General features: G+C 37.8%; 1 protein-coding gene across 2 annotated transcripts in view; it reads right to left on the bottom strand.

Moving 5' to 3' along the window:
* Positions 1-20,988, bottom strand: part of LOC110978143 (kinesin-like protein KIF28) — a 79,107-nt gene that overhangs the window by 52,035 nt on the left and 6,084 nt on the right. For both annotated transcript variants that reach the window (XM_022232891.2, XM_087141597.1), the window contains exons 2-11: positions 13,189-13,371; positions 10,535-10,777; positions 9,639-9,734; positions 8,719-8,853; positions 8,230-8,393; positions 7,948-8,056; positions 6,945-7,146; positions 4,652-4,733; positions 2,838-2,874; positions 1,448-1,608 (exon numbers count right to left, since the gene is read on the bottom strand). In XM_022232891.2, coding sequence (XP_022088583.1) covers positions 1,448-1,608; positions 2,838-2,874; positions 4,652-4,733; positions 6,945-7,146; positions 7,948-8,056; positions 8,230-8,393; positions 8,719-8,853; positions 9,639-9,734; positions 10,535-10,777; positions 13,189-13,371 — 1,412 coding nt within the window. The remainder of the gene's footprint in view (positions 1-1,447; positions 1,609-2,837; positions 2,875-4,651; positions 4,734-6,944; positions 7,147-7,947; positions 8,057-8,229; positions 8,394-8,718; positions 8,854-9,638; positions 9,735-10,534; positions 10,778-13,188; positions 13,372-20,988) is intronic.

A 20,988-nucleotide genomic window follows, 5' to 3' on the forward strand; every position in this document is an offset into this window, starting at 1 on the left:
TTGTTTGCCAGAACCATGTCCTGGAATCAGATACATTCTCTGGACACTCCTCCGGTACCCCCCACACAACTAAAGGCACTATCACTTGTAGCTCTTCTAATGTCATATATCTTAGCTCTTGCAGGGTGTGCAGTGTTCAGTATGTTGGAGAGACTCAGAACACTCTCAAAAAGCATTTCCATGGCCACAGTTCTAAGGTCAACACCAAATGACTACACACACCTGTAGGCCACCACTTCAACCTTCCTAACCATTCTACATGTATATCTGACATGATCTTATAGGGCACAGAATCACTTGGGTTCCGTAAAGATGCTGTTCGCTTCAACAGGGAGAATCAAACGCCTCCGCACCATACAACCCCATGGCCTGAACATCCAAGAGGGAAACTTCTAATTAACACTCTTTTCTTTCCCTCTCTTTTGTCAGCAGATTATAACCCCCTCCCACTTGGGGTCCAGTTCCATCCATTGTACAGTACTTCTTCTTTAATCTCTTCCCACCTTACATTCCTTTGTTGTTCAACCATGCCTTTCTTACAATCCCTTCATCCCTTGCCCCTTTATCCAGCCTGCAGCTTTCTTGACCTTTCCTTTTGTCCTCTTGCATTCATCCATGCTTGGTTGATTCCCCGTGTGCTAGTTTGTCCTGTCCACTTGTCATTTTGCCTTTGAGAAAGCTCCTGCTAGGATTGAAATGTCAGGCCCTCCATATTTTGAAATTTGTATTTTAGGTCATTGTAGTCAGCAAGCAGTTTGCAGCAGTTTTGTATTACATACATGGAAAAGACAAAATTTGTTACTGTTCAAATGAACTGTCTAATAAGTGCTTGACAAAAATCACATCATGATTTGCCCTTCCTATGGAGCCCTGTGTAGGCACTGGATGATGAGCAAAATGGCCACGGCAGAGTCATCAGTGCTTGAACTGCCCGTGTATGGGCTACAGTCAAGTCCAAAGAAGCAGTCAGGCTAGCTTGGAAGCACGTATGTTGTAGTTAGGTTTGCTTTTAGAATAGAGCATATGACATGCCTACAATTGGCCACTCTGTCAAAAAAGGAAGCAGGCTTAATTGGCAGTGATGACTCTCAACCCTAGTCTTGCATTCCTTTGCACACTTACTAAAGTTTTGGCAACGGTCTTGTTGGATTGATCAAAAACAAAAACATCAGGCAAAAACTTCTAGATATGTGAATGTAGTGGTGGGGGCATATCAAGTTATGGAGGTATTTTTGTACATAAAAGCCTATTCTTTAGGTGGGAATAAACTATGGCTTTGATATAATGGACTTAAATTTAACTGACTTTGAGTTATCAAGACTTTAATTGTGCACCAGTACCAGGCAGGGGACAGACTCTTTAATGATTCAGTTCGATGTGCATGTAGCCCAGTTCAAGCATATCATACATTGTCAATGTTCGGACTCTCCACACAACAGCTACTTACCCAAGCCCAGCTAGGTCAATTCTGTGGGTTTCCTTCCCATCCCCGAGTCCTTTCCCAACAATGGTCGTACCCTCCAAGATGACATGTTTAATTATTCCTGAGAGATGTGGATCTTCATTTACATTCTGAATATAGGGATGGTGTTCATAATCACTGCTCTCCTAACAGAACCAAGAAAAAGACGGACAAATGAAGAGAAATGGAAAGCTACATTGCAAATCATTTCTACAACAATGAGAATAATTATGCAGTATAAACAAGCTTGATGTGATTAAAATTACATGTATATTGAAAATTGGCAGGACACTGGCATAGTGTGAATTCTAAAAAGTTTTCCTTATCATATTCCAATTCCCCACATTAACCACTTCCTGCCGGGGACTCCGGGATCGGAGACATATAGTTTATATTGGTGGCCGGGTCTCCGAACTTGGACAAAAGAAACTGGGCCCTGTAACAAAAGACCGTACTCTGAACAAAAGACCAGGCTGCTGGGCATTACTGACATTTTTCACTCTCAAAAGTGGTGATAATCCAGCCTTGTTTTGAAACCCTATACCAGGGTTTGGGGCATTGAGAGCGAGCGGCTTACCACCGTGGACAAAAGCACCCCACCACCGCAGCGATGAGCCACACAGCACCGCTGCTGCACGCTAATCTGGCCCCTACTGAAAAGAGGTCAGCAGTGCACTGAGCCAGGTTCGTGAACAAAAGACAGTTGTGTAACACCGCACAATCTGGGCTCTGTTTACAAGGCTGCAGGCCTGGCTGAAAACCTCGGGCGTCAATGAAGGTCACCTATCAACTTAGAGTAGTGCCTGAAGATTACTTCGTGCGGCTATAAACAACCGTTAAATGAAATGATGAATTTTTGAAGGATTTTGAAAACGGAAAAAATGATAGTCATGCCAGCCCAGCATCATCAACATTGGTAAATGCCCTGGCACGAAGTGGTTAACATGATCTATCAGCATAATCAGTCTTTCAATTTGTAACAATCCAAATTCACATAGATTGTAACATGTGATAACTTGAACATGATTTAAATGTGATCACTTTGCGTTAATCCTAGATGTACTTTTAGAAGATTTACATGCTGGAAGAATCCACAGCATCTTCATGAGCAAACACAAGTACAGCACTCATTTTTCGAAATCTATTCCCTTATTTCTGAATCACATTTTTAACATACATGTAACTGCAAAATCAAATTTGCGAGAGACCAGCCTTACTAAGAGAGGCCCAAGCTACATTGTAAATACATGAAACTGCACTTGGTAACTGAGCAACTATTTGCACACTATTTGTAATCCTGAAGAAAAAAGTATGAAGAAAAGTAAGACAAATAGAAAAAAGGAAACTGGTTCAGAAATCTGAATCCAATTAATACCTCTTGACCTAACCGTTGGCTTTTCTCCCATTCTTCCCTGTGAAAAATAAATGGAAACATTTGTAAAATACATGTACTTAAAGAATTTCAACTACTGCATTAAAGGGCCATGGTGTGAACTTCAAACTAAACCCTAATTTTTCTACATAATATACAATCTCCATGTAGCATCTGAATTGTAATATCACTTAAGCATTCATGAAGCATTTCAGAGATTTTCTGCACATATTAACTGAAAATGAAGCTATTACAATTTGTAGTGTGACTGGCAGCAATGTTCAGAGAAATACATAAACTGAGAATTAATTTAAACAAAAATTATTGAATTCTCTTAGTAGTAGCCGCCAACAAGGCATTTATAACTCCAACAGTATCTGACAGTATTATTCATTCATTTTTTTAATTTAATATTTCAAAAAGATTTTACAGAATCTCCATATGCGACAATTTTTTCTTAGACACTTTTTGTGTATCTTTAGACTCTTCTTCAATGTACAGTGTATGAAAACCATTTAAAATGCTTTTTGAGTGACAATGTATGCATGTAAGTGTGCTGAAAAGTACATGCTTTTAAACATTTAACATTGTCCAAGCTTTACAAGAGATCACTGAAGGTACCGTTGCCATCATGCCAATCAGGGAAGCTCTTGCCCAGTTTGTGCATTTTCCTGTTCTAGCTGTGGACCCAATAATATTGCTCACTCAAAACATCTGTGAGAAACATCTCGGCAATTTGCCAGTATCTAATATCACATATACTTAGCACATAAATTGAGCTTGTTACAATATGTTCATCAATCAATCTGTAATAATGCCCTTAAACTGCATATTAGACAGTGTTGGAGGTGAGTCCATCCCAAGTCCTTTCACAAGTCCAGTCACAAGTCCCTTCACAAGGCCAGTCATAAGTAACAGGGTGAACAGTGACAAAAGAATGCTTCTATCACAGTTCATTTGAAAAGCTTGTGAATTGGTTTTCTGTATGACTTGTGATGGACTTGTAGGGACTTGTGATACACTCAAATACAACACTGATATTAGGCAATGACTTCCTTGAAAGTTACAATGTGGCAGACTAATACCATTTCTATTAACTAATTTTTGTACCGTGACCCCACTTTTTGGATAAACTTTATTTCAAACCACAAACACATGCGACCTTCCTAGATGAAAATGCCGTGGTGTTTAGATGATTCGGGCATTACTGGCCAAACCCATCAATGTCTTACATTAACTGAACAAAGTTTAACAAATTAACTGAAGACAACTTTTTGGATGGAAACTGTTTGAGTGTTTGTGCAGAGGCATGAGTCAATAGCAACTTGAACTGAATGCTGTTTGTAAAGAGTTGCCAGTACAACATTAATCTGGCTAGCCATATCCATCACTCAATGTAAGTATGAACCACTGATCTATGGAGTTTATGATCTGCTGTTGAAATGCATGTGTTGTGGTGAATTGTGAAAACAATGCCCCAGTGGATTTAAGGATGCTTCCCTTTGCAAAGTAACAACCAACAGAATTGTTGCCACGAACTACAATTACACAATCTGACTAAAAACGTTTCAGATTTCTTAATCATTTGGATATTTTGTCTGAGTACTTCTGTGGCTGGTTGGGCAAATGCAGTCAGTGGTCAGAAACCTATGACTAGAATTTCATGCTCTGTTTAGAACAGCAAAATACTAACAGTCCAAATTTTTGTGTACAAATTAAAGCAACATTTCAGTTTTTCCGAGATGACATCACATTTTTACTCGTTAATAAATTACAGAATATGCATTAGTACAAAAACCAAAAAGGTGTCAAACTACCTTGCCTCTTGAAGTCTATGCTCCCAGGTTTTGTTCATCTCCTGCATTTGTCTTTCATTCTCCTTTAGAAGACTTTCAATATCTGGTAAAACCAAAAACATTGTCAACAAACATGACAGTGGTTTCTCTAAAACAATGAATAAAGCCTTATAAAGACTGAAAGTGCTTAAGTGACAGAATTTTAGATTTTGCATTTAAGTTGAAACCAACAGAACAACAAACTATAAGATGATTAAGAACATGAAACAGACAGAAATCATTAGGGCTGTGCCAAATATCTGAATATTTGATTGATTATCAAATATTTGAATATTATTTTCCAAATTTGAATATCCGAATGCAAAACTGTGGCTGGAGATACTCCTAGACATGAGAAGCTATTCTAGTAATTATAATGTACAATCGCATGTGTTATTGCAACTTATGTTGTATATGATTTGTTGATCAAAAATCTGTCCTTCAGTATGACCAAATATTGGGATATTTGATCGAATCGAAGGTCGAATATTTGAACAGTGAATTAATCACATCAACTAAGCCCTAGAAATCAAAGTAGCAATTGAAAGCTTCTGAATTAAATGGCAAGCTGATGGTAAGGATGAGATCCTGAAGACTGAAATTGTCAGTAGACACATGCTGTAGACACGTGCTGTAGACTGGTCTGTTCACCGCAATATGGGGTCAACAGACTAGAAGATGCCAGACAGAGGAATATGGGTCTTAATATCAAACTACTGAAGAAAAGTGAATTAATGGAGAGTGGCGTCTGTCCCAAATACAGTAGTTGGAAGAGTATTTATTGACAGAATCAGAAGCTGGGGGTAAACAAATTGAGATGTCAGATGAACAGGCTGGAATTAGACAAGGACGACCATGGCGGATATCCATTATTAGAAGTATGACCATATAAGCAAGTCAATGAAAGGCAGTAAACCTTTATAATACAAACATTCAGACTTTCCTGATGACATGAACAAGCATTCATCACATGCAGACAAAAGCAGGCCAGCTCACCATGCTGCCAAAGCTGGTCTGAAAATATGCACCAAGAAAACTGAGGTCTTGGAATTACTTAGTATATATCTACTGGCACAACAGTGTTAGCAGACCAACCAGCTGAATAAAGATGAAAAATACACACCATGGGTAAAGTGTTAATGTCAGTATAATTAGGGTGTTTGGGAATGGGAGAAATTCACAACAGAACATGCAATCAAGAGTTGCATTCATCATGAAACCAAAACAAATATGGAATTCACAAACTCTCACCTTGAATACAAAATTATGTTTAAATATCTAGTAGTTCCTGCTCTGCTATATGGCTGTGAAACAAGTGGATAATCAAAAGGCAGTAGCAAAAAGCTAGACACTTTCAAACTGAAATGGTTCAGTAAAATGCTCACAGTCTCCAGATGGCCTTTCTCATTTCAAATAATGACATTCCTAAAGAAGGCAAAACTTAAATTGGTGAACAAAAGATGTAAAAGTATGATAGTAGACATTACGACAATGTTGTAGTTACAAAATAAGATGAAAACTTACTGGGCCCAAAAGAGAAAGGATTGCTGGGGTGCACCAGAAGCCAATATGGTAGTGTACAAGAGAGGAGAGGACAATAGTACGAGACTAGTACATCCTCCAGGACCCATAGGCCAAAAGAGGATAGGTAAGAAGATGGATCAGTGGTGAGTGAATTTGGTATTATGCATGATGTGGGAGCATTTAAATTGAAACCAACTGGGTGTTAAGCTACAAGAAGTTATTTAAGGCAGGTAAACAAGCACAACTACACTGGCATTGAATGGTGCGTGTGATTTGTACGTTTACACATGTAAGTTGTTTATGTCAGGAATTTTCCAGGCATATCTTTTCATTCAGTTTTTGTCCGGGTAACCCACTTCTCCACATAACCAGTGACATCATGAAGTAATGGTTGATGGTGTCATGTATGGTTCATACACCAAGACCCATACGTGTATGTAGCATGTGTTTGATGTATATGTAGGCATGACCTGTGGGACAACTGGGCTTCACAATAAAGGTACCAGAGTGATGTCTGTGATCCCCATGATTCCATTGCATACAAACCAATTATTTGTAATATGTACATCAAACCATCTCACCTCCATCTTGTGGGACAAATACAATATCTTATACTACTGAATGCTGTGGAAGTAAATAATTTTGTACATACCAGTACTGAAATAATTATGCACTGAAAACGAATGTAATCTAGCCACTGAAGCCATTTTGAATGAAAATTCCAAAAGGGAAATGTTAGGCCTGAATTTACCAGCATCTGATGAGCCGACATGTCCACCAGATTTCAACATTTTCATCAACTTAGCATTCTCCTCTCGTAGTTCTCGGATTAGTCTTTCCGTTGGACTCTCATTCACCACAGCCTTGTTCTGGATCTTCTTAGCTCGGTCAGCATAGCGTAAGGTGGACAATGTTTCCTCAAAGTTAATGTCTGCAGGACTTAGAGCAGCAATCTTGAAAGAAATAATGTTGAGAATAATGTCAGAATGTGCGGCTTCACAAGCCTTAAGGGCCTTGGACAATAAACAAAGAAATTTATCTACACACCTGGTTGGTTGAGACACTCAGGAAGTTTTTCTTGTATGGTAGGCCACAGTTTGCAGAAATACATGTATCGCCTTTTGGTTGATTTTTGAAAATGGACATTTGTCCCAATACTTTTAAACAGAGTTGTATTTTCATTTAGTGTTTAGAATTATGTGTATTATTATCTGGTGGTCTGACAGCTGGAAGTGATTTTTAAATCTTTGTGAATTATTTTTTCACTTTTGTAATGACTGCCAACTGTAAAGCAGCCACTTGCAGGAAAAGCATGATTGTGATGTCAAAATAGCAGGCCCTATGAAATCACACACACTCTTTACTAGCACACCAGCTCATGTTGCTCCTGTGTGTGCTTTTATATTGTTTTTCTTGCGCATGGGTAACATGGTTCTTTAGGGGCTAAATTTAGTAAGTGTAGTAGAAAAGGACTTCAAGCATAATTAAGCAGTAGTAAACAGCTAATTAAAATACTAAATAATTACCATTGCTGAGTCAAAATCAGCACCCAGAGCCACACGTACAGTGTTTGTCTTTGTAAGTACATGTCAAAGTATGACGAGTCTGTGAGGTTTGAGTACCACCTTCTTCCTCCCAATTCGCTTTGACTCCTGTAACGTTCTCTTAAACTTTTTCAATTTTTGATGCAAAGACCTAAACCTTGGTCCCACCAACAATCAGCTAGGTAGGGAAGGTAAGTAAACTTTACCAACCATGATGGTTTTGCTGTTCCCTCCTAGTGCATTCTGTAACAATTTAGTAAGTACTGAATCCCTGTATGGCACTCTAACATTCTTTCCCATGGACTGATCTGCAAGGGCACTGTTGGGAAAAAAGAAAGCATCACTTACATGTAAATTACTCAGGATTCACACAAGAAAGTTTACTTCATTGACAACTTTGGCTGGAACACAATTCAATGACAAAACAGATAAAAATTCCACAGCTGATGAGAAAGTTCCACATGAGATAAAAGCAATGTGCACATACTATACCTAATAACATTGCCGAGCATAGATAAACTCTGGTTAATTGCTGAGCCTTCTTTGAGTCTATCCCCTGTAGCACCTGTTGCTTTGGCTCTCTCACTACCAGCCAGATCAACCAAGTTGATTTCACTGCTTTTTGTGGTGTTTTGTCCATTTTCATTAATGTACATCTGCAAATGCATTAAGATTATACATGTACTACACTGTGCGGAACTACAAGTAATGACAAGTATGCATGGTAGAATTATTAAAGGGATGTTAATTTAGAGATGATATACAAAGGAGAAATTGTCAAGGTAAGTGGGGGTGGATGAATCATTCACATTACTTTTCTCCATCAGTGTAAATACTGCAGCCATTCTGGAAATGCATGCTTTTAATCCAAGGGATCATTCATGTACATTACGAGACAAGCCTCCCATCTGTGCAATTATTATTAGGCCTACGCATTCAAATAATACAAATGTGAAATTCCAATAACTACAAATTACCTACCTGCTTAAATTTTAATGTTATGACCATGTGAGATCTACTACTGGTTGCATTCATATTGGTGGAAGCAGTTGTCCTATTGAGTGTTCCTTGATCCATGAGATGTTCTATTTGTTTGTAATCTCTCACTGGTACATTCTGTGAATGTATAAGTAATGGACTGCCAAGTTAATCCTGCTTATATATGTTGTAATGTCAAATTGACCAAAAGTAACTACTTCCCACTCGATTTTAATTTCACTTACTTTTTGCTCCATTCAATTTGATGTACATGTACATCCACTTGCACAACTAATACCTGTTTTCCATATAAAATGTGGACATTCCTTTGTTCTCCTATGGTAAAGGAAACTTGAGGAAAATGCTCTGTTTTCTCCAACTAGGATAACTCCTTCGAGCTGGATTTTTGATGATGATTTCCTGGACTATTCCTCTTCATTATGCCATGATGACCTTGACCCCAAAATGCCCCAGAAACTGTTTTTCAGAGTGGGGAAAACATTGTGTGGACGTGTGCCAGTCTACGCAATGCCATCACACCCTACATTATGTGGACTTCTTTTATGCAGAGGTCCAGTCTATGTACATGTACATTGTATGCCATGCCTGCACACCAGACACTGTATGCATACTTTTGAAATGTCACTTTCTTCACCAGCATAAAGTGAACAGAATAAAAGCAATGTTGACACATTCCTTCTAATAATCCATAACAATTAATTGAACTCAAACATTGTAGAAGAGAACTTATTTATTAAAACAACAACCCATCATTTTTCTGCAATGCATAATTTCTCAAAGATTACCTCAAACTATCCTTAACCCTAACCCTCCTCAATCCTTCACCTGTTGGAGGACTGTGGAGTGTTAGGGTTAACCTATGAAAGTTCTGATAAAGCTGTAGTAGTTCTGGTCTCTTTTACCTTGAGTCCATCCACATAAAAGCCTGTCTGAGGGTTTTGACGTACTTTCAGCGCATGGAAGGTACCTTTAGTTGGTTTCACTAACAAATCTCGAACCTACAAAAAAACACAAAGTTTAAAGAAACATTAGCTAGCTCAGGAAAATGACGGGGAGACTGGCAAATGTATGAATAAACATGTATGTTGACACAAAATTAGAAAGTAAAAAACACAATGCAAAGGCAGTAATGAGCACACAAGCACAAGATATGCAACACAAAAGGAAGATGAAACAAAACACCATATACAGTCAGAGACAAAAGTAGAGTCAACAAAAACACTGAAGTAATCAGTGGATGGCTCGTTTGTCATCAACTATTCAAAGATGAAATTCTGAAAGATATCAGTAACTGATATCCCTAAACGCATCTAGATCAGCGGGCACTAAACCTTTTACCATGAGCAGAACAACTTCAAATTATACTCATGAACACAGAAAATACAGACATAAATAAGAGACCAAGTTCTGTGAATTAACTTGCAGAAAGTCTCTTAAAAATGGACATTAAATGAGAATACTAAGTCATATTTGCATAAAACTAATGTCAAAATGACTGCAGGCCAAAACTCATGATATTATTTGGGCAGGATAAGAAAGTGATGTAATGACACGGGAGAAAATCACCCACTTTTTAGGATTAAATTGGATGATACATGTTCATTCCCATGCTTTAAACACCCAACCAAGCATATTCTTTTACAACCATTCAAAATAAAACGAGTACTGTATGCCCTATACAAGTCCTAAAATCTTAAAACAAGCATTTGTGGGCTGCCTGTATGGTATTCAAAGTGTTCCCCCAATTGACTGTCTTTGAAGTAAGAATGAAAGCTCAGCATAAGCACAGAGATTGTACCTGTTCATTGTAGATCTCCAGCATACTAAATGACACCTGCAGCTGCTTGGTAGAATCTTTATTACTGTCGATAGCTTTGAACAGCTCGTCACATGTGATAGGTACTATGCCCTTATTTATTCCATAACCAATCATTGAGTAACTTTTTCCGGCGCCTGTCTGACCATATGCAAATAAGGCAGCATTGTACCCCTGCCAAGCATTGTCCAGCACTCCTCTTCCAAGATCATTGAAGACAATTCTCTGAAAGAACATAAAAGCATTATAAACATGTGCCTGATGGATCATGCATGCATATAAAATTGTTCGAGAGAACCTATTTTTGGACTCTTGGTAAATGTTAAATAGTCCCCTAAACGTGAATCTTTATACCACATTCTATGGATGGTGTGCATACATGTAACTGAGGGTTTAGCCACTGTAATTGCCAGCAGTATAGCCAAGTTCTTTGGACACAACCAACATGTATGCATGGTCCATAAGTATAAAATAAGAATGACATTTGTTGTGATGATTAACTTGCATGAGAAACCTCCGGAACTGAATTTTTGTCTTAAATTTCCCTGGTGAATATTTTGGATACAACTCAGTTTGTGCCAAATTTGCATAACCTCTGAAATTTAAACACTTAAAACAAAAAGGACAGCACCTGGAAAGTCAGTGTGTATATCTTTTTATTCTTTTTGATGACCTTTGGTCTTATATTGTGAAAGTGAGTGTGCTTAAATTTCAAATTCTATTCCAAAATCTTAGCTTATGATGTCAACATTCTCAACAATACTCTTAGCAAATCTTGTGACAGGCACTCTCAAAGTTCCAAAATATAACTTTTTGAAGATTGTTTCCACATGTAAACACAAACATGTAAATACCTTTATGTGTTTCTCCATAGAGTTTGTGCATGTACATGCATTGCTATACAGTTTGTTGCACGTGCTTGAATATATATGTAACCCTGGAGGCTTAGATTTGTCTCATGCTTCCACGTACATTACAAATTTTTCAGCACTTTACGCCGGTTTTAGTTTTATTTTCTGAAATGAAGGCCAATGTACCAGTAGAAGCTTTAACCACTTCCTGCCGGGTGGATTTTTCTTGAGCAGGATAAGATGATGGGACCTTTTCAAAATTCTTCAAAAATTCATGTGTTTATTCACTGGATGTTTACACCCACACGAACGACTCTCTGGTGGCTACTCTAATCTGTCAGGCAACCTTCAATGACGCCTGAGTATTCAGCCCAGGTCTGCAACCCTGTAAAAGAGAGCCCAGAATTGTAAGGTGTTGCACAATTTCCATTGTTCCGCTGAATGCCAGTAGCGTCTCTTCATACGCGGCTGGATTAGCGAGCAGTAGTGGTGCTGTGTCCCTTATCAATGGGGCCCTGGACATGCTGGAGCGCTTTTGTCTGCGGTGCTAATCCGCGGGTGCGCTATTCTTAAAACAGTGATGTACTGTTTCAAAACAGTGCCGGATTACTTTCAAAAAATGGAAGTCGAAAAATGATGCCAATTCCCACCAGCAGGTCCTTTGTTTCGAGTACAGTCTTTTGTTACACAAACTAGCTCTTTTGTCTTAATCCGGGCACCCCCGCTCTGCATATAAGCACACGGTGCCCGAAACCGGGCACCCTGGCTGGAAGTGGTTAAATGACATCACTTAGCTCTGGAGGTGCTGTACGTTTTAGATATGAGTGTGTTTAAAGTTTGGAGGTTGTCATCTGAAAGTTCATTGACTCACATCTCAAAAATTTAAAAGTGAAAAATGTCAAGTTACTGCTTGATTTCTTTAAGATTCAACGTTCAGTACACACATCACAGACTTCTTGGTAAGTGCCATCAGTGGCCTTTATGTAGAAAGGTTCTGTAATTATTGTTGTGGTGGAACAAAATACACATACTGTACACATGGTGTCAACAAGTTGTTGATATCCAGCACCATGCTCATGATGTGCATCAATAAGATGTTTTGGCAGAAGTGTACATAGAGGGTGAAATTTTCAAGGGGGGGCATATTAACCCAGTTTTATTTTCATACCATACATCAGTTTTGGAATAATGAGATCTTACCAACAATAAGTTAAATTTGACTACCCATGCATGACACTGTATGACCCAGCTTGGTGGGAAAAGGTTTACTTGCATCATTTATTGTGCAAGTATCAAATTTGGATGCCCATTCCTCACAAACGATTGCACAAGAGAGATGACATTTTCGTTAAATTGAAATGGGACTGAAGACATCATTAGTTTAACTGCAAATACAAATTAATGATCAATATTCAGAAATGAATGAACACTTTTTGAACAGGCTGAGAAATCAATATTAAAATATGCTATACCTTCTGCAACCACTTGGTCCACCTAACAGATGCATAAAATACTACCATATGACAATTTTTGTTCACCAACAACCTTGCTACTGATAAACTGGAATATTACAGTTAAAAGGTGGTATAGGAATTTTGAGTAATTATAGAATAAACACTGTAAAACCTTAACCCTTCTTACAAACAATCAGGAGATTTTGGGTTTTTTTGCAACATTGAAGGTTTCCTACTCTACAAGAACACTACAAAAACACATTGTGCCAATGGGTTCTTGCACATGTAAAAATGCTACACAGAGTTTTGAGTATAAATTGAGATGACTGACCTGATCTGCGTAATGGTCATCTGTTGGAACATTCAGCCCATCTTCATTTTCTTGAAATCCATTGTGTGACCAGTAAGAGTAGTCATAGGCAAAAGTGTGCTCCTTTCCAGTATTTGGGTTGGTTATAGTGGTTACATTGCCTTCCATTGAAACCACACATTTTGAGTTGGCTGCAAATTCTCTCTGTGCAATGAATAAAGAAAGGCACACAAAGTTATACCATAGAGGAAGGACACAGGAGTTGCAACTCAGGCACTTTAAAGTGTTCAATGATGGTCACCGCCAAGTCAGACGAATAATAGAAAACATTCCAAAAATGCCTGATTACTGCCTGCATCGTAGCCGGACAAGCGGGGCCAGTAATATCCTGGCAACACTTGCAGTTTTTTGCTTGCAATCAAATACAAATTATCAATGTGACCAGAAAATAGAGAGAGAAAACTTCTGATATTACACATACTTTTGCCATCGTAAATACACTTTTTAAATTTTGATACACTGTTCCATTATCCACACAAAGTTGTAATTTTATTCTCCTCCGTCCAATACATGTACATCAGTGTTCAAAGCCTTGGTAAGAATTTGGCTAAGACTGGCCAACAAAATGTTCACTACTACTGGAAAGCTTAGTTCATTAGCAACAAAATGCGCTATTTCATCACAGGGAGTGATCATGAAATCTCATAAAATACACTTTTGTACAAATGCCATAATAACAATGATTCAAACAAAACACAAAAACTTGTAAACAACTGGGCTATTTATTCCCAAAATAACTCCAGAAGAAAGAGTTCATTAAGGGCAATAACTGCACATATAGAGTTAGGGCACACAGTGTAAAGCAAGCAACTGTGCAACTATTAAATTTGATGTTGTCATGAGATCATGCCAAGCACCAACAAAGGCATGAATATTCAATTTCCTATACCTCAGTTCACGAAGTTTTAAGGATGCAGATTACCATCAACAAATCGCGGCGACGATGATCATTGGGTACAAGGGTGTTTCGTGGTTGTGAAACAGATGGCTATGGCTCTGGCTATGGACATCCGAGGCATGCCAGAAAGTGGTAATTGGCCGGATGTTACAGCCGCGGCAGTTTAAACTCCTGTGTCCTTCCTCTATGGTTATACCAAGCTGTATACTGTACATATACTGTAGATCATTGAACTGAACAAATGAAGTTCATCTGAGGAAGAGTATGTGAAGTTTTTAAAGTACAATGCTAACAGTCCACCAGGGCTGTGATGTGATAATACTCATTACAATTCAGGCTGAAATTTGGACAATTCTTGATAAACATTGTGATGCTACCCTGCAATTTATAAAGTACATTTGTGCACATGTAAGTTGATTTCACACAATTTTAAATGCATCAAGCAGAACAATGACACTTTTATAGGATTAACATTTGACTAAAACTTGCTTCTAGCTAAGTGTATACTCTTTGTGTACATTAAATATTAACATTGCAGATACAACGTACATACATGTACTTGTACTCAATAAAAGGGTAGTATTTTCATTCATTATGAATCAGCCCCAGTTTTGCATACTTTGCATTGGTGAAACCTGTCTGAAAGCACACCCTTTATATGATCCCATTAACTAACATGTACTGTAACTCCCTCATCATCAAAACATATTGTATTGAAGTCATGATCCACACACTGGTACCCCAGTACATGGGTCACTCAGTATCCAAAGGGGGACACACAGGTCAGAATTACATGTTCATGTATGGCCAAACGAAAAATAGCTACACTGTAGTGTGTTTCCGGTTATCCGACCCAACCTAGAAATTTGTGTGGAACCTTTATCTTTTTATTCAACCAATCAATTAAATATAAAGACTTATGATGCCTTGCCCCGAGCCTAATTTTGTGTACATCATCCAGTACATTGTATTGTTTTAATTTTTTTGGCATGAGATGGAAGGCTCTTGTGTGTTTGTGTGTTTGTAATCTCCCCGATGACATCAATGTCTGTGATGCCCATCCTAGTGTAAGCCAACTCTATTCTCTTCAAGTCTCTCATGCTGATGTGATCAAGGCCATTGACAAGCTTAATCCATCTAAGACACCTAGCTTGGATGACATCTCCCCAAAATTCTTAAATTTGCAGGTACGTGTACCTCCATTGTTCCAATATTATCCAGCATATTTAATCTGAGTCTCTCCACTGCTGTAGTTCCCCAAAACTGGAAGCAGGCAAATGTCGTTCCTTTAATTAAACATGGTGACAAATCCATCATCAGCAATCACAGACCAATTTCATTAACCTCGGTTCCTTGCAAAATGCTTGAAGGTTTTACATGTAACATAAATTACTTGACCATTCTTCGCAGTGAAATATCATCCCAGATTCCCAACATGGATTTCAACCAAGACGTTCCAGTACTACTCAGCTAGCCTCCCTCTTTCACACATGGTCCCAGGCACTTGATGTTTCCAGCCCTCCTCGAATCAAAGCAATCTTTTTGGACTGGTGCAAAGCTCGAGAGATGCGATTCACTCAATCCTCCTTCACAAGCTGCATCAATATGGAATTTGTGGTAATATTTTCTCATGGATTGCTGACTTTCTTTCCATCAGAGAACAACGAGTTCTCTTCTTGGGAGCGAAATCTGACTGGATACCTGTAACTTCAGGGGTACCTCACGGCTCCGTTTTAGGTCCCATTTTATTTAACTTCTTCACAGCTTAATCAGAAAACCATGTGCAATCTTCTCTTCCTCAATATGCTGATGACACTGTTTTGTATAGAATTATTAAATGTAACAATGACGGTTGCATTTTACAGAATGACCTAAATTCTATCATCAACTGGTGTTCTGAGAATTTTATGCAGCTTAACTCCACCAAGTGCAAGGTCATGCACATCACTCGCTCCAGAATGCAATCACTAACTCCATACTTTTTTGCAGATTCTGAACCACTAGAAGTCGTCTCCTCCTACAAATATCTTGGCATCACTATTTCAAATGATCTCACCTGGACCAAACATGTAGACACTATTTGCAGAAAGTGTTCCAGATGTATTGCAAAATCCAGAAATGCTGGTGTCTTACTTAAATTATACTGTTCTCTCCGTAGCTCAATCTTGGAATACGGCTCACCAGTTTGGCTACCCCAACAGAAAAACCACACTTAATATCTTGAAACAATCCGACGCTGCTTCACTAAATCTTACCTTCCTTACAATGTTGCTATTTCTCTTATCAACAACGTCTTGCCAAGCTTCAATTGCCTCCTCTGTACAATCGCCTACTCTACCTCAGCATCTCATTTGTTGTCAAATGCCTCTACAAACAGGTTTCTCTTTCTTCCAAATTTCTCCCACAGGTCAACACCAGGAAAACCAACACTTTGTTGTTCAAGCACCAAGACAGCGGTACTAACTATTCAAAATTTTCTCTGTTTATCTTCTTTCCCAGGTACTTTAACTTACTCTCTGGTGACATTCTGGACCTTTGTCTCGAATTTTCTTTGCAACCTTTCATCAATTCTTTACGAGACTATCTCTTCAGTCTAGACCCAATTTCGCTTGCCCCCAGAACACTCTTTCCAACATACATACATAAGAATCCTCTTCTCTTCCTGTCCACCAGAGGCAATTATCTAATTCAATTTCAGTAAATCAACCAAAACACTCCTCACACCTTGGACAGGTGCAGGACTGATATTAGATGTAATTAGAATTTTATGCATTAGCAATGCCTTGTAAACTGGGTTTTGATTAATATTGATACCCCTGTATGTACTGATCATATTCATTATACTATCTAAATTAGTCACTTTAATTTTATTTACTTCAATTATTTATTCTCCTTTTAATTGCAAACACTACATTCAGTATAATATTTACATGTCATGTCAAGTACATGTACTCACGTATTTTATTTCATTGAAAAATTATGTCCGTGTTAAGAGGCTACATTAATATTTATACATAGAATTCTATAACCCAATTAGTTTGGAGAGCCTCTTGACAGAAACTTGTTTCTTTTAGGCAATCCATCCGGAGCTAAGTGGATATTGTGTATTATTCTTCTTTATTGATTTTATCCCTTTGTAATGTTTGTATTTGTATATGTAACTTTCTTGGCTGTAATTTGTATGCATCCCGAAAAATGAAATACATGTAAATGTAAAATTTATTTCAACAACCAGCTGCTACCTTGCTCTATGAGTACTGATACATGCATGTAATATTGATTTGCACATGTACAGTATTAATCTGACACTGACTCAGTACCTGTTACAAATATAAGCCCCCCCAAAAAATACAGACCATCATCTGATCCGAATTTTTGGGGCTATAAAAATTTAGAGTAAAAACAATATTTAACCCAACCAACAACCCTAATTTATTTTTTAGTGTAATAGGAAATACAACTCATGTTTTGTTTGGCCTAATTTACTTTCCACTTTACAAGTAAGGTCACACTTTATTAGCATGAAGCAGAGACGAAGCATTTGACATACATGTAGCAGTAGTAATACATGAGGCACAGGGTTAATTGGCCAGGCACATATTGATACACAACTGTGAATGAAGTTCTAAAACCAGCCTATAATTAACTCCTAGTCAATTCTAACTTGCAAAGTATGTAGTCTCAAATACATGTTTATGAGTAAACTACATGTACATGTATACGAGATTTAACCCTATGGCCTTGCAGTTTACTAAACAACCTTTGAAAACTGTGGGTGTTTTTCATGAGAGACCCATGCACATCACGAAGGGAACATTTTGCACACATATTGATGAAAGATAACATTCAGTCTTTGTGATATGTCAATGGTGTGGGTAAATAGTGCAACAGACAACATGCATACATGTACATTATTTTACTAGTATCAACAGAAGAGGTTCAATGGACCAAATTAGAAGGGTACTGAAAACTTGAGGTACAAACTGTCAACAACAGTACAATTAAATTATTGGGTTCAGAAAACAAAGTCTGCATGCAGTCTCAATATGACAAGAAAACTTTCTGAAACACTGAGTAATTCCACAACTTCTTAAAACCCACTTATTCCCAAAACAGATGCTCTTACAGTCTTACATCATGCAAACTTTCAAATCTTGCATTATCCACTGAAGCATCTTTCATGGTCTTAGACATACAAGAAACATTGGTGGCTGCCCACATGTTGTATGTTCCATTAATAATGATTGAGCCAACCCTTTTGATCATGTGTATTCCAATTCTCACTTCAGAAAAATGCCAGAAGGAAGAGTCCAATAACAGGACTGAAAATAAACAGTTAAGAAATTCTTGCGTAATTGACAGAATATCATTCAGTTTATTGAACTAGCGAAAATGTGTGACCGTATCTTTGGGATGGGACTTTTCCACAAAAATACACAACATACACCACATGTACATGTACATGTGTAAACCTGGACTAGAGTTTCTCAATTGTCATCACATCTTCTGATCATATCTCTTGTTTCTAGAGTAAATCGATTTCCATCTAAATGTCACTGTGTCCAGAAATGTTTGGTTAGGAGATAATTATTAAACCCACAGGCAAATTACACAGCAGGGGGCTTGGTCTGTTTATTTGCACCCTTTGACCAACAATGGAGGAATTTAGCTGATCACAGGGTGTGGCAGTCTTTGTTCAAACAAGTGCATGTGTACATGTACAGTATACATGTACATTTGCTGCAGTTATTGAGTTTTGTGCTGGATGAAAAAACAACTTTTCAAGCTGACTTGCATGTGCTCCAAGTTAGGAAATCCAGTTTTCTGATCAGGAACACACATGACAGAAAATTCACAATTTTTGTGGTGCCTAGTGATACACCAGTATGAACTTGCTATCTTAAAGGTCTTTTAATCACAATATTTGCAAGACACCTGCTGATGCTACATGTATGTGAATTATTCCAAAAGCCTAATTATTCATTTCAACTATGATACCATATTACTGAGCATATTAAACATTACAGGTATTGACAAGCGTTAACAGTGGTAAGACTAGATGCTAGTGAACAATGATCAGATTGTACATGTAATATAAATAGAATATTCTTAAGACAAGGACTTGGGCAAGTTCTGCAATGTAGAATGACTCAAATGGATGACAAAAAAGAGTCCCTTGATGATACAAATAAATATGCTAACATGTGGGGCACATTCATTTCCATGAGCAGCTGGAGACAACTACATATAGCCAGGGATAATCTGATGCAACCCCAAAATACTGAACTTTATATTCAGTTCACAAAATGTCTCTTCTAGAATTAGATTAGGCTTTCAAGCACTTCCTCATTCGAGGCTTACTTTCTTCCAATTACTCCATAGACCAGTTGCCAGATCAAGGGTCCTGATAATAAGATAATACCAAAATCATACTTCAAAGTCCCATACTTGTCCAATCCTGCTGCAGTCCCATAGTCCTGCCTTTGTGTAGATTTCTTAGGTTTCTAGAAATTACGATACTCTACTGGTGGTTTTCAGAAATGTCTCATTATGTAAGCTTAAAAAAATGTAAACTAATAGAATAGGCCAGAAACCACTGTAGTAGAATTCATAAGAAATTTATGGTCATTCCTACTGCCCAGCTCTTAGGGTCAAATGTGAGTCATGCACAGATTCCTGTGGGGCAATAATAGATGAGTTTAGTGCACATGTACATTTACAACTGTTTTAATTTTTGAAAAACACAATTCAGGTAAATTACACTGTTAGAAAGTATGCTGGCCATAGGCTAAAACATGCAGCAAACAGCAAGTCTCTATTGGTAGCCATTTACAGTTGTGGAGCAATTTAAAGATACACGTATGTTATAAAATATAAACTGCATCCTCTCCTTCACATTCACGTATATTGGAAATTCCCAATCCCATGCACATCAGAAGTGCTGCACTTGCCAGATAAATGTGATGTTAGATTCATATGTAAAACTGCACAGAGATTTCACACTGTTAGTAAGCTCCATAGAAGAGTACAACATGCAACAACATGCAACTTTTCAGCTTTTACAGTTTTGAGGAATATTTCAGATACATGTACATGTATGTAATAATTTTATACCGGGTTTCTTTTTTGTTGAAAACTCTGATAATGAGTACTGTCAGTAAGGCGCCATACTTGTAACAGCTGGGGACACAATTACGCAAAAATATTTGACTTTCCATTTTATCTGTTTGCAAATTTCTTGGTAAACCAACTGACCAAACTTATCACTTTAATGTGATAAATACATGTATCCAATGAATTCATTAATGTTTCCGACAGAAATACATGTAGAAAGTCAAAACAAATTGTGAAATGCTGAATTGCTTCCAATAGTGAACCAAATGCAATACTGTATCCGTTAATATGCTGACATGTCCAGATCCACTGTACAACACATACATTCCCACTGAGGAAGTACATGTACGGTACCTTCGAAGTCACCAACTTTTTAATAAAATCTCTTCAGGTTTGTCAAGACTTATTCTTAGGTTATTTTATTCTGACAGCTAATTTTTGCAAAGAGAACCAAGAACACTGGGATAAAGATTCTATGAACTGCACTTGGATAGCTACATGTACATGTACGTGTAAGATTACCAGTAAAGACCTCTCCGTGTACATGTACCGGTACATGTACATGTACATATATGTCACAATTAAATGCATGATTTTGTAGCATCCACATACATACTGGTGGGTTGGGAAAGTGGTGCCTTAAGAAAAACCACTTGACATGTATTACATGTGTACATACATGTACATGTACATACATGTTTTGTTACATACATTGTATTTTGTTTATTCTGGCTTGAAAACTCCCTCTT

The sequence above is a fragment of the Acanthaster planci genome, linkage group LG01 (genome assembly GCF_054643075.1).
Source record: "Acanthaster planci isolate LZ-2023a linkage group LG01, COTS_SCS, whole genome shotgun sequence".
NCBI lineage: Eukaryota > Metazoa > Echinodermata > Asteroidea > Valvatida > Acanthasteridae > Acanthaster > Acanthaster planci.